At 22.0% G+C, this 13,640-nt stretch overlaps 1 protein-coding gene across 2 annotated transcripts; it reads left to right on the top strand.

Annotated features, from left to right (window-relative positions):
* Positions 1-478: 478 nt before the first annotated feature.
* Positions 479-10,768, top strand: Bm4634 (Uncharacterized protein; the record flags this gene model as incomplete). 2 transcript variants are annotated; one of them, XM_043081560.1, is made up of 10 exons in its annotated part: positions 479-673; positions 2,804-2,845; positions 5,194-5,300; positions 7,518-7,633; positions 7,765-7,878; positions 8,234-8,355; positions 9,032-9,147; positions 9,328-9,466; positions 9,832-9,951; positions 10,643-10,768. In XM_043081560.1, 10 exons carry the CDS (start codon positions 479-481, stop codon positions 10,766-10,768), a joined length of 1,197 nt encoding a protein of 398 aa, XP_042937494.1. The 2 variants fall into 2 exon arrangements, with proteins under 2 accessions (XP_042937494.1, XP_042937495.1); XM_043081561.1 differs by having other exon boundaries at positions 617-673.
* Positions 10,769-13,640: the final 2,872 nt, after the last annotated feature.

Genomic DNA, 13,640 nt, shown 5'->3' with positions numbered 1-13,640 from the left:
TTCGTTTCATTTTTTTCCATCTGATTTTTTTTCTTATTTATGGGAAAAAATTTTTAACAATAATTTCTTTCCTTTTAGCAAATCAAATATTTGAATAATAATTAAATCAAATACAAATTGATTTATTTCACTTTCACTCAATCTTTTGCTTTGTTTTCTAGTTCACTTTATTTGTAAAAATGAAATTTTTCATTTATTTTAACAATATGTATTATTGATTGATTGTATTTATATTATGGAAATTCGTTCGTGAATGATTTTATAAACTATTTAGATAATTTTATCGTTGCTTTTTTTCTTATTCATTTTCAGTTATTGGATTTATTCTTCAAGCAAAAAAAAAAAAAAAAGAGAAAAAAGAAAGGAAACGAAACGAAACAATTGTTCTTCTCCAAAACAAAAACAAAAAAAAAAACCCAAAAAAACCCAAAAAAAAATTTTTAATTCATTTCACTTTTTTTTAAATCAGCAATGCTCCATGAATTCAATTCATGGATTTTTGCGCCGAATTTTATCAAATCGACTGAATCTAAATCGCGATGACTTCTCATTTGAACTACTTCGTAGCGCTTCAGCTCAAGAGCTAAAAACGTGCGATAATCCTAGGCAACAATTAATGTGGCCAAGAACAACAAGTAACTATGAACATTTTCATATTAATACAACAAATTTGGTTAGTATTTTTGCAAGAAAATAATTTCATTTGTTTTCCTTTTTTTTCATTTTTTAATTTCATGATGACATTAATTATAAATATGTATAAATTTGATTAGCATTAATTATTATTTTACTCCCAAATTTATTCTCTAATTATTGGTTAATTACGTTTCACTCATTATGCAAATAAATTAATTCACTAATTCGATTTTTAATTAATTATTACTCTTTTTCTTCCATTCATTTATTCTTATTTAAACAATTTCTTTTTTTTTTTTTTTTTGTTTATTAATGATTATGGTGTTATTGTTATTATCAAATATTTTCGTTAGTTATTATTATTGTTATTGTAATCATTATTCATATAGCATATTTATAAACTAACATCATTCAATCATTTAAATTTATTCACTTTAAAATTTTATTTTCTTCTTCTCATTAATTTTTATTTTTACTTCTTTACAATATAACACTAATGATAAGTTGTTTGAAAACGATACATTTAAAATTTTTCCTTTTTAAAAAAAAAAAAAATGCTGAAAATAATTTTAAAAAAATAATCAATAATTAATATTATAATTCTAAAAAAAGACTAGAAAAGAAGAATAGTTTCCATATAAACTTTCAAAAAAAAAAAAAATTAAAAAGAGAAGAACAGAGAGCAATTAGTCATTTCCCTTTTATCATTTCAGCAAATTGTCGTATACTCTTTATGTACTTCAATTATCTATTAATAATCATTGGTTACTTTTATCTACTATAAGTAAGTAAGTAAGTTATTACATTTCCGATAAATACGTATATATTATTGAAATTTATTTATTTTCTTAAAGAAGATCGTATAAAAATACATACATATATTTCAAAAAAAAAAAAAAAAAAAAAGGAAAATGAATATAAATAGTTTTGATATATTAATTAAATTTTCTTTTATTTAGAAAAGTAATTTTATTTAGGTAAACATTTCGTGTAAATTAATTCAAATAACTCATGCAAATAAGATTTTTATTTATGAAATTGTATTAAAAAATGATAAAATAGGAAAGAAATGATAGATATATTTAGAATTTTTAAAAAGAAAATAGAAAAAAAGGTAAAGTGATAAAGATGAAAGAGGCGAGAAAACAAATTGAAAAGAGAGAGAGAGAGAGAGAGAAAGAGTGGGAGAGAGAGAAAGAGGGAAGAGAAAATTTTATATTAACTGAAAAGGGAAACGAAGAATTGGTGGTTTGTTTGTATTTGTGCATTTTGCCATGAAGTGAATTGGTGAAATATTTCCATGCTTAATTGTAGAAATTCAAATTAAATTTTTATTTTTTTTTCTTCAAATATTTTAATAAATTAAAAATTGCGATTTATTTTTATGTTAAATTTTAATTGATTATATTTTTATGCTATTTGAAACTAACGATGAGTTATTGAGAGTGAAATATTTTTTCAATTTTAAAATAATAAATTATTTAATTGACATAATCGATGTTTGTTTTTAATAAAATTAACAATGTGATAAATTTTTTTTTTTTTTTTGAGAAGATTCAAAATTGATTAATTTTTGCATTTATGAATGAAATATTTGTGGAAATCGTTTATAAATCAGCAATATAGTTGATAGCTAATTATTGCTAAATTGTGCTCTCATTTTTTCCTTAAATATTAATTCTTACATTTTATTACAAATTTTTCTTTTTATGTAAAATCTCTGCACCACTTACACACTCATTTAAATTCTCATTTCACATAAAAAAAGAAAAAAAAATCAAACTTTACAGAATTAAATACGATTAATTTTAATTTCGAAACAAAAAAAAAAGAGAATAAAACAAATTTCATAAGTATTAGTTGGTTCGATTAGAAGTAAATAAATCAAATCAAATAATAACCAATAAATTTCTGATTTTTAAAAGTTTTGCAAAAAACGAAGAACATTTTCTCCAATTTATAAAGCATTCTATTATTTTGTTTTCAAGATTTAATATACTTTGTCTTTTTGTCATCTTTTTTTTTTTTTTTTTTCATTTTGTCACCCTTTTTTTCTTGATTTTGCTTCCTGTTTACCCAGTATTTGCCCACCACTTTCTTTTTGGCTCCAATTTTCTCGTTTTCTTTTTTTTTTTTAAATTTTTTTATTAAAATATATTGTATTAAGGAAAAACGTTCAACGATGAATGAGAAGAAGATATCACTTCAGGTTAATTTTTTATTTTTTCATTTTTCTCTTTTATTTTTTCTTTTCATTCATTAATTCGATTCCAGAATAGTTATTAACTCTAATTAAAATTATAATTGCAAAAATTTTTTTTTTTTATTTGTTGCATTAATTTGCTATTGATTAGTAATAAACATTAGTGTTATACAATCAATTGCTTTTAGATGCAATAACAAAAGAATAAATTTCAATCACTATTTAAGCATCGAAATTTTATTTCAAATGAAAAAAAGAAAAACAAACAAATGCAAATTTATTTATCTTTTGTGATCGTAGGATGCTAATAATTAAAACAAAAAAGGTGGTAGTGTGAATATATATTATTAAATAAATTTGGAGTTTTTTTTTTTTTTTTTGGCAAAAAAGCAGTAATCGAAAAAATTTTGTGCTAATTTGATGACATAATGAATATTTCATCAATGTTAATAAATATTCGATTGATACGGATAAAATTTAATGAGAAATGATAGGAAATGAAAATAGAAATGAATTTCACACAAATTTTACACATAACAAATAAATTTTTATTTTGATAAGCTGATAGAGTGAAAATTTTGAATTTGAAAATTAAATTTGAATTGAAATTAAAGCGCTTTAGCCCTATATCTATAAGATAGATCGAAGGTAATCCTTTGTTTGCCATAGAACAATGAACAAATTTCTAACACATATTTAGTATTTCAAAAAGTTTTATTTATTTTTACCCATTTTTGGTATAACATTTATTAAAATACTTTTTTATAGTCAAATTTGAATTGTTGTTTTAGATTTAATAAAATAGAAAATTCATTTTTAAGTTAAAAAAATTGAAAAGCTTGATATTTCATTGACGAAATAGAATTTAAAATCTACAACAAAAAAAGAGAAAAAAAAATTGGCCATCTGTATCAATTCATAAATTGATTACTGTGAAAACAAAATGATTATAATTTCAGTTTTAAACAGTTTTTTTTTTCGAATATTTTATTTAATATTTATATTGAGTTTGTTCATTTAATAAAAATAAGCTGTAAACAAATGTTCTAGCAAAAAAATCTTTGAAATTAAGAAATACTTCAAATTATATTATAATTTGAATAAATGTAAATTTATTTTCATTTCTTTCTTCTGCGAAAATTTCGATAAAATTTTATTTTTGTTTTTTAAAGTCAATCTTTTACTATTATTTTACTTCTTAAAGTTTTCTATGTTTAATCAAAAATTTTGCATGAGAAAAAAACAATATAAAATATTGAAAATTTCAAGCTTACAATCTTCATTTTATGCTTTGCCAAAAAGGAATGTATTGTGATCAAGTTTTGACTGGAAATTTGTTTCCGGAAAACTTTTCTGATTTGATTTTTTCTGCTTTTTTCTTATGCTTCTGCATTAATTTTGCTACTATTGTTGTAAGCAAAGTTTTCTTTAAAAATCAATTTTTATTGATTTTTAAAATTTCAAAAAATTAATGTTTCCGATATTTGCCGCATAAATGTTAATGCTAATAAGATACAAATGTAGACAATGATAAATTGCCAGTTAGTATAACAATTATAATAGTAGTAATGGTACCATTATAATTTAGAAATACAATTTTTCCAGATAAAATTATTTAGATTCTTTATTTCCTTAATTAATATTTCGTATTTTTTTAAAATATCTTTATTCTGAATATTTATTATTTTTTTGAATATCTATTTAAAAGATAAGTTATTGCTGTTATGGAAACGCATCGGATAATTAGGATAAAATTTCCGCAATGCTTGATTACATTTTAAACAAATGAATAATCACTTATTTCTCATATTTGCCAAATAATTAAAGTAATATTTCTAGTATTTCTATTATTTCATTTCTTTTCTATCATACGGTGGAAATTTTGTTTCTATGAAATTTTTTGTATTCAATCAGATTTAACAAAAATAAATCGAGAATTTAATATTTTCTAGTCTAATTTATTAATTCTGTTGCAATTTTACAACAGAATTCAATTGTTTTTTCTTTTTTTTTTTTTTTTTAAATTATCATATTGAAACTATGAACTCAAAAAATAATTAACTTTCAATTTTCCATTTTAAACTATCCTTCAACAGTTCTCAAAATCTATTATTTTTTTAATTGCGAGTGAAATTTTTAATTAAAGAAAGACTAATATAGGAAAATATAAAAGATAATAAAGGTAATTGTGATGACTTTGGCTAATATTTTATAAATGCTAACTGTAAATTTAGATCTAATTAATAATGAAATAATGATTAAATTTTATGAAATTTCCTTGCAATAGTAAATTATTTAAATTTTGCAAAAATTTTTAAAATTTGTTAACTTAAATATATGTACAAGGATTACAGGATGGTGATGAAATAATTGAAATACTCGGTGAAAATGGTGAAACAATACGAAACGATGAAACGGCACTTCTTGGATTTACTGAATATACGTCGGATGAGTGCAACAGGTTATTATTTAATTGAAGTTTTATTTTTTTTAAATCTTTAAAAATCTTTTTTTAAAAAGAAATATTTTATAAATCTCTAATTGTTAGAAGTTATATAAATTAGAATAAATTAATTGGTGGTTTTTTCTTTTCTATAGAAGTATAACTTAAATATAGTAAAATAATAAGCAATTATTTTAGTGAGAATTTTAAATTACAGAAGTTAAATTATATAAAATTGACTTTTTTATATCGTATAAAATTCATTTTTCTCTACAATTTCTACACTTCTTTATTTACTTTTAAAGAAAAATCGATGTAAAATTTTTTCACTGATATCACTTTTTTTTTTTTTATTATAACTTATCATTTCAAATAATTACTAATTTCTTAATTGCTTGCACTAAACAGAATATATGTTATATTTCAAAGCTAAAAAAAGATTTTTAAACAAAAATTAAAAATTAAATTTTTTCTTTTCTTTGCTCATTCCATTTTCAATATTAATATTATGAGAGTGATCAGGAAAGAGAGGAAAAATGATAATTTAGAAAAGAAAAATAAAAAAAAATCATTCTACCAAATATCAGTAAAATAAATCAATTGACTATTAGTAGCATTCTTGCATTTTTGTCCGAAAAAAAAGAAAATGGGAAAGTTGAATTTTTAAAATTTTGATTTAATATTAAAAAAAAGAGAAAACACATTTCTGAACAATGAATTTCTTTTTTTATTATTTTGTATAATAGCACAATCGATACATAAACTGAAAAGGATAAATTTTTAACAAAATTAATTTCTTTCATTCCTTCTCTTTTTTTCTTTTTTTTTTTTTGTTTTCTTCTATCAATAATTTTAAAATAATTAAAAAGGTAAAAATGATTAGGAAAAGAAAATAAAAATTAATAAAGCATTTGTTTAATTTAAAAAATTTTCAAATTTTAAAAATATTATCGTTTAAGTAAATTTTATTCATTTTCCAATTTATTAATAAACAAATGAATGTTCATTTTGATGATTACATAAATTTCATGACTTCAATGATCCATTTCGAAAATAATTATGTCACATTATTTATGACTTTGCAAACTTACTTGAAAATTTAATCAAAACTTTATTCTTTTCCTTTATTATTTGAAATATGAATATTTTAATATTTGTTACAATAAATAAATTTGGTATAATTTTGTAAATTATCTTACAATTTCAAAATATTTTATTTCATTTCATTCATATATATTATTTGCTTCAAATTAATAAAAGTTTGTGCCTACCTTTCATTTTTCATTTTTCATTTTCATATTTCAATATTTAATAATAATGTATTGCTTATAGAGCATTCATAATTTTTTAAAAGTACTAATAAACAATATTGTTTTTTTTTTTTCGTTAGAAAGGATGGTAAATTCAATGGGAAAGTTATTTTTAACATAGGAAATATTTTGAAACTCAAAAAAAGAAGTCATTGCATCAATTATTTTTATTTTTTTTTTCTTTTAATTTCGGAACTTTGAAAAAAGAAAACCATCATTATATCAATCATTTTTAGTTTTTTATTTTAATTCCGCAATGCTAATTCAAAGTGCTCAAAAAAGTCAACATTATATCAATTATTTTTAATTTTTTCATTTTTATTTTGGAAAAAAAAATCATCATTATATCAATCATTTTTCAGTTTTTTGTTCTTATTTTGGAAATTTGATTCTGATACTCAAAAAAAAAATCAATATTATATCAATTATTCTCAGTTTTTTAAATTCTAATTTTGGAACTTCAAAAAAGCATTTAGTTTCCATTTACTTTTTTAATTATACTCTTTTCTTTTTATTTTCCTCTTACTCTGTAATATCATTAAAAGATGGAAAAAAAAGAACACAAAAGAAAAAAAATAAAAGTGAAAGTAATTATTAAAATTAATAATTTCTTTATGTTCAAAAAACTTTTCGCTCAATTATTACGTTTGTTAAAATGGAAAAAAAAAAATTAGAATTAAGTTCAAAATTTTCATAATTTAACAATTCTAACTTTTTTTCTAACTAATTTAACAATTCTAATTTAACAATTGCAATTTTGATTTAAACTTAATTAAGTAAAGTAATAATTAGACAAAGTGACTAAATGATAAAGTTTTAAAAATACTAAAATTTAATTAACATTTAAAAAAAACAAACACTGTTTTCTAATTAACAATATACCAGAATCATTATTCTATTCTAATTAATAATAAATTAATTACAGAATTGATCCATCAATGGCAGAAACATCATTGAATCGAGCAATCGCTGATTGCAACACAATTCGTTGTAATCCATTTTTTTCCGAAGGAATTTTATTGAAATGTATTGATTCTAAACGTAAGCAATTAGAAAATAATAATTTGTTCAATCATTTTTAATATAATTTATTATAATATCCTAAAAATTTATAATAATCTATCAAATTTCAATTTATTTTAGTTTATTAATTTTCTTCTTTTTTATTCTAGCACTATATCTATACTTACATTATGCATTATTCAAAAATCCCGATCATGAAATGCGGGTTGCACAGATTGATCAAGCAATTCATAAATTAAATGATCGACCAAAATCACAATTTGGTATGACTGTCATTTTATTTTTCTTTTTAAGTTTTTTTTTAAAAATAATTTTAACAAAATTTTGCAGCTTATATATATTTTCCTCCTTTTTTCGATTTTTTTTTTTTGCCTGCAAAAATTTTGACCTGAAAATTTTTCATAAATGGTGCATGGAACGGAATGATTAAGAAAATATCAAATATCAAAAAAAAAAAAAAAAATACTATTTAATTTTTTTTTCCATTTTTATGCAAATTTATTTTTTATTTCATTTATTTAATTGCATTTAGGAAGAGAAAAATTTCTTAATTAACTTTAAACTTTTGAAAAAATTTCAAATTTCCCTGATCAAGCTATAAACAAACTATAATTTTAGGTGCATATGATGAAATTTATGCAATTCAAAAAACTTCAACAATTTCTGATTACAAATTACCAACACATCGACATGCTGGCTATATTATTGTATTATTTAAACTTCTTGATGGACAAACTAAGGTATTTGAATTATTACATTGCTTCTACAAATTTTTAGATTTTTTCTTTGCAATGAAACAATTTTTTTTTTTACGATTCACAATTCGCATTTTAAAATTTTTCATTAAATTGTGAAAATTTTAGGAGAAAAATAATTTGTGAACTGATTTTGATATGAAATATTTTTGAATGAAACAAAATGAATAAATTGTAGGAATGAAATTTTTTTAAATAACAAATAGTAAATTTTATACCATAAAATTTAAAAGTAATTATTGAGTTAGTTATTATTGATGGATTACTTTTATGGTAAATATTTTATTAATTTGAATGAAAATGAATTCGCCTAAACGAAACATTTAAATAACACACTAATATCAGTGAAAAAATTTCGTACCAATTTTTTAGGCAATTTTTTTTCTTTTGTAATTTAAATAAAAATGAATTACTCATACAGTTGTGCTAATATTAATGTTATTAATTATTAACAAAGTCATTTTAAAATGTTATATAATTTATTTTCCAAATGACATAAAAATTATCGATAAACTCTGTTCATTTTACTATCTCTCTTATCATCCATTAAAGATATAATGGTTTCCATTAACAATAATGATAGTAATCATAATGATAACTTTTTCTTCATTTTATAATTTAACTTAATAATTTTAATTAACATGTAAGAATTCTTTTTTAGCATAAAAATCTTGAAAAGTCATGGTTAAATTGGTCAGGTGCAAGAGAAATTTACAAATATTCACCAAGAAATTGGAATTTGCGACGAATTGTATTACATAAATTACCAGCAGCAAAGTAATAATTACTAATTTTTAATTTTACATTTGTTAAAATTAATTTGTTTCAATCTAATTAAATGGAATAAGTTTAGAAAAAGAAAACATTAAAACATGAAATTTGTTAGTTTCTTTTTTAACTGATAAGTGATAAAATAAGAATTTCAACTTTATGTTGATTGTTTTTTTTTTTTTTTAGAAGCAAAAACTTTCATTCATTTGCGTATGTTTTATTTTGTGAATTTGGAAGCATCTTAAGTCCATTAAATCGCTTACAAGCATTAGATATGGTAGAACGATTAAGGGTACGAAATTGTGGTTACATATCACTTTATCAGGTTAATTTAATTATTTCACTGTAATAAAATATCAACGTTGATTTTTTATTGTTTTTAGATAGATTTACTAATCATTTTTGTATCAATAGAATTATTAAAAATGATATCTTCTGATAATATAAGCAACTTTTATAATACTTTTATTTACATTTAATACCATTTATTCAAATATTTTCTTTTAAAACTGTGAAATTTTATTTTCTAATTTTTTCAAACACTGAAATTTTGTCATTTTCTTCTATTCGTAATGAATGAATCATTCCTTTGCAATAATATTCAATAAGCAATATAAATGATTGATTGATAATTGATATTATTTTTGATAATTTCCTTCACTAATTGATTCTTTAAATGAAATATTTCAGGTGCAATGGTCATATGGACGTATATCAAATCCTCATGAATCATCATCCAATTCACATCAATTATCAGTTTCAGATGGAAGATGGGAGAGAAATCCAATGTTACGCGGTTTTTCCCAAGAGGTTTGTTGTTTTTGTTGTTGTTAAAATTAAATTAATGAAATTTGTTAACAAATAAAATAAGAATAGTAATGAGCAACCACATAAAATATATTTATATTATATTTTGCCAAAAAACGATCAATTATTTAAGCAAAATATCGATTTATTTTTTGAGTAGCAATTTGATGTTTCGAATGTCCCATCGATGTTATTTCTTTCTGTAATGATTTAATCATTACTGATAGGAAATTAAAATACGACAAATTCTTTTAAAATATAACCTCGGTTTTGCCATTATTTGTTATTAATAACAAACTATAAATTCCTCATTGGATATTAACAATTTGATTATTATCATTTTCATACTGTATAAATAAGTATTATAATAAGTAAGAAAAAGCGAAATTCTAGTAAAAAATAAAAGGTAAAATTTTAATTAATTTAAAATAGTTCGAAACGATTTTTCCATTAATCTCATTCAAATTTGAATATTTTCAATCAATATTTCATACTTTTTTTTTTCGTTTTCTCTAATTTTCCTCATTGTTTACTAACAATTTGATTACTGTCATTTTCAAATTTAATCTACGGACAATAATCAAAAAAATTAAGATAATTTGAATTATAAATTAATTAACTTTGCATTTTCTAAATTTTTTTATTTTTTATTTTTTCAAAGTAATTATTTGTTGTTTACTCAAAAAAATTTTAGGTTGAACCAACGATCAATATATCGCAACCTGCTAATAATCGTAAATATAGCGGTCATTCGACAGCGACACAAAATGACACACATTCATTGTTTCATAGTTATCATCATTTCAATGATTTTGGATAATATCAAAAAGTGAAAAAAGAAGAAAATAGAAAAATGATATAATAATTATTTTGACATATTCGCTTTATGCCTTGTTAGAAAGTATAATTAAGGCTTTTTAGCAAAAATTTATTAAAGAAGCGCAAATATTCACTGAGTAAAATGTGACATTATGGCTAACAATTATTTAAAAATCATTTTCCATAATTAAAAATTCTGCAGTAATTGACGATTTGTTCTCGAAATTAAAATTTTCAGCTTTTTGCGCCGTGTTATTAGCATACATATAAAATATACGTGTTTATGTATATAGTCATTTTTTACTTTATACATTGGTTAATTAATTAATCACTAACTGATTTTATGTTTAACTAATTAAGTATTTAGGTCGTTGTTTTCTTTGCATTTAGTACATAATTATTATTATATAACTAAAGGAATAATACTTTTAATGCGATACACATATAAATAAAATTCTTTATCTATGAAAAAATTTTTTGTCAAAGTACAAAAATGGCAGTAAACGGAACAGTCGCAATAGGCGAAAGTAAAAGAAATTATTGTATAACCAACAAATAGTAAAAATTTCTCAATGTAATTTGTTAACAGTTTACAAAATGGTTTTTTTACCCTCAATAATTTAAATTTTTAAAGGAAAAATTTATAATAAATCATGAAATAAAGAATTCAAGTTTAAAGTCGGTCTACATTTAAAACCAATAGCAATTTTGCCTCTAGGAAAAAATCAAAAGCAATTTTGGGTTTGGGAATTTTGATAAAATTTAGAAATTTCCAACAAATATTAGTATAATGAACGAAATGAAATTGGAAATGATTTATCAATATATTCATGAACTAAATTTTCTTTTCGTAGTATTATTAATTTTGTTATTATTAAGGATTGAAATTAAACTGGTACATATATTCAGATCCATCCGCTAACAGAATTAAAATGACTTATTATCAACAAACCTCGAATTTGAATGAAAAATTAAACTCCGAAAATGAAGTGGAAATTCCCAAAAATTTTACATTTCTAATATTGCATAGATGATATTTACTACTACTTTTTTCTTCCTTTTTTTTTTTATTTTGGAAAGAATATAAAAGTGAATTCCTAAAAAGAAAAAAATGCGAATGGTATTTACTTCTAGAAACATTTAAAAAAAATTTTTTTTTAGAAGTACAAATGTAATAGAGGAGAATTTTTAACTTCTGAAATTCGTAATTAATCATTTCAGTAAATTGTGAGGTTTTGTACAAAAATCAATTCATATATATATAAAATTATGAAAAGAATGAAAAGCAGAAAAAATAACAATAATAAATATAATAGAAAGAAGACAAATGGAATTTATTTAAAATAGAACTTAAGGAAAACATAATTTCATATATTTTTCAACTGTCAGTGAGTTATAACACTTATGAAAACAATTGTTGATTAGCAATACGGCTCGCGCTGAAATGTCAGTAGGATATGATATTGAAATTTTAAATTCAAAGGATTTTGGCACCAAAATCTTTGTAGAACAAAACATATAAGTTCATTTCAAACGGAAAGTAAAACAAAGAAGAGCAGTGGGTAATTCAAGAAAAAAAGCTAAATCAAGAACACAAATTTAGTGAGGTACTCAATTTCTAACATTTTCTGTTTCTTAAAGTTTTATTCGATTAATCAGGTTTGTTGAGATGAATATTCGTTGAGACAGTTACGTGTGATCATCCTATATCGAATTGTGATGGTAATGTTTCGTTTCAATTTTCGGAACTTCTGGATTTATTATGCTAATTTTTTTCACAAAAGTAAAACTCTTTTATCTTTTGATCATCTTTAATCAGTTGCTATGCTATTCATTATTGCTTCCATTTTTTCTTTATTTAAGTTTTCAGGTGTTGGATGATAACTGGTATCGTTATTAAAATTATTGTTGAAATTCTGGATTCGTTGTTGTAACAAACATTTCATAAACAAAGATTTAATTACCTGAATTTGAGACAAAGAGGAGAAACAGCCTTCTTCTATCTTTGTTGCTATCAGAAAGAAATTGGCAACACCTTTGATTGTAAATTCCTTCGCTATTTTTGTCGTTTGGTATCGATTTTGCGTGGAATTTGACTTTGTCGGTGCTTTCTTATAAATTTTTCTCAATTAACAGCGAAGATTCTACAGGTTAATATCCGGAAAATTGTGCATTATTATTCATTCGGAAAGAGCGACTGTAAGCGATGAATAATGGTTTGTTGAATTTCTCTGAAAGGTTGCACGAATTGGCGGTAAAAGGTAGTTGGAGTGGCGGTAATTTTTCATTGGTATAATACGGACATCTTTTTTTGAATTATTCCTGCTTTTTTGTCTTCTTAATTTTTCTTTCTTCTGTTATACAGTATTTCTGCCAGTTATTTTGTGTTTTTTTGTAGTTTTCCAAAAATCTTCACTGATCATTTCAACTTTGCGATGTGATAATTTATGTTATTGAATTTCATTAAATTCTCGCTCTGCTTTCTTGATTTAACTCATTGCTCTTCTCCATTTTACTTCTCCTTTGAAATTAACTTTTATGTTTTGGTGCTAAAAGTTTTTGAATTTAGACTTTTAATATCTTATTGGCGTTTCATCCCGCAGACGCTCGCCTTTTAATTCCGAGCACAAATCGTATTGCTGATCAAAAATTGTTTTCATATAAAAACAACATTCACTAGTATTACTCATTCCCAGTTCTTATCATTGACAGTTGGCCAAATATATGAGTTGTACGTATATCTCAGAGAAATTAATTGAAGCATAGCTGTAAAATGAAATTATTTTATGCTATTTCAAGTTCAATTTTAAAAAGATTCAGTTTGTTTAACTTTTTATTCCATTTATTATTGTCTTTCTTTTTTACCTTTAATT

Source organism: Brugia malayi (assembly GCF_000002995.4).
Source record: "Brugia malayi strain FR3 genome assembly, contig: Bm_v4_Chr4_scaffold_001, whole genome shotgun sequence".
NCBI classification, from domain to species: Eukaryota; Metazoa; Nematoda; class Chromadorea; order Rhabditida; family Onchocercidae; genus Brugia; species Brugia malayi.
The sequence above is the reverse complement of the archived record's forward strand: the minus strand, read 5'-3'. Positions and strand labels throughout refer to the sequence as shown.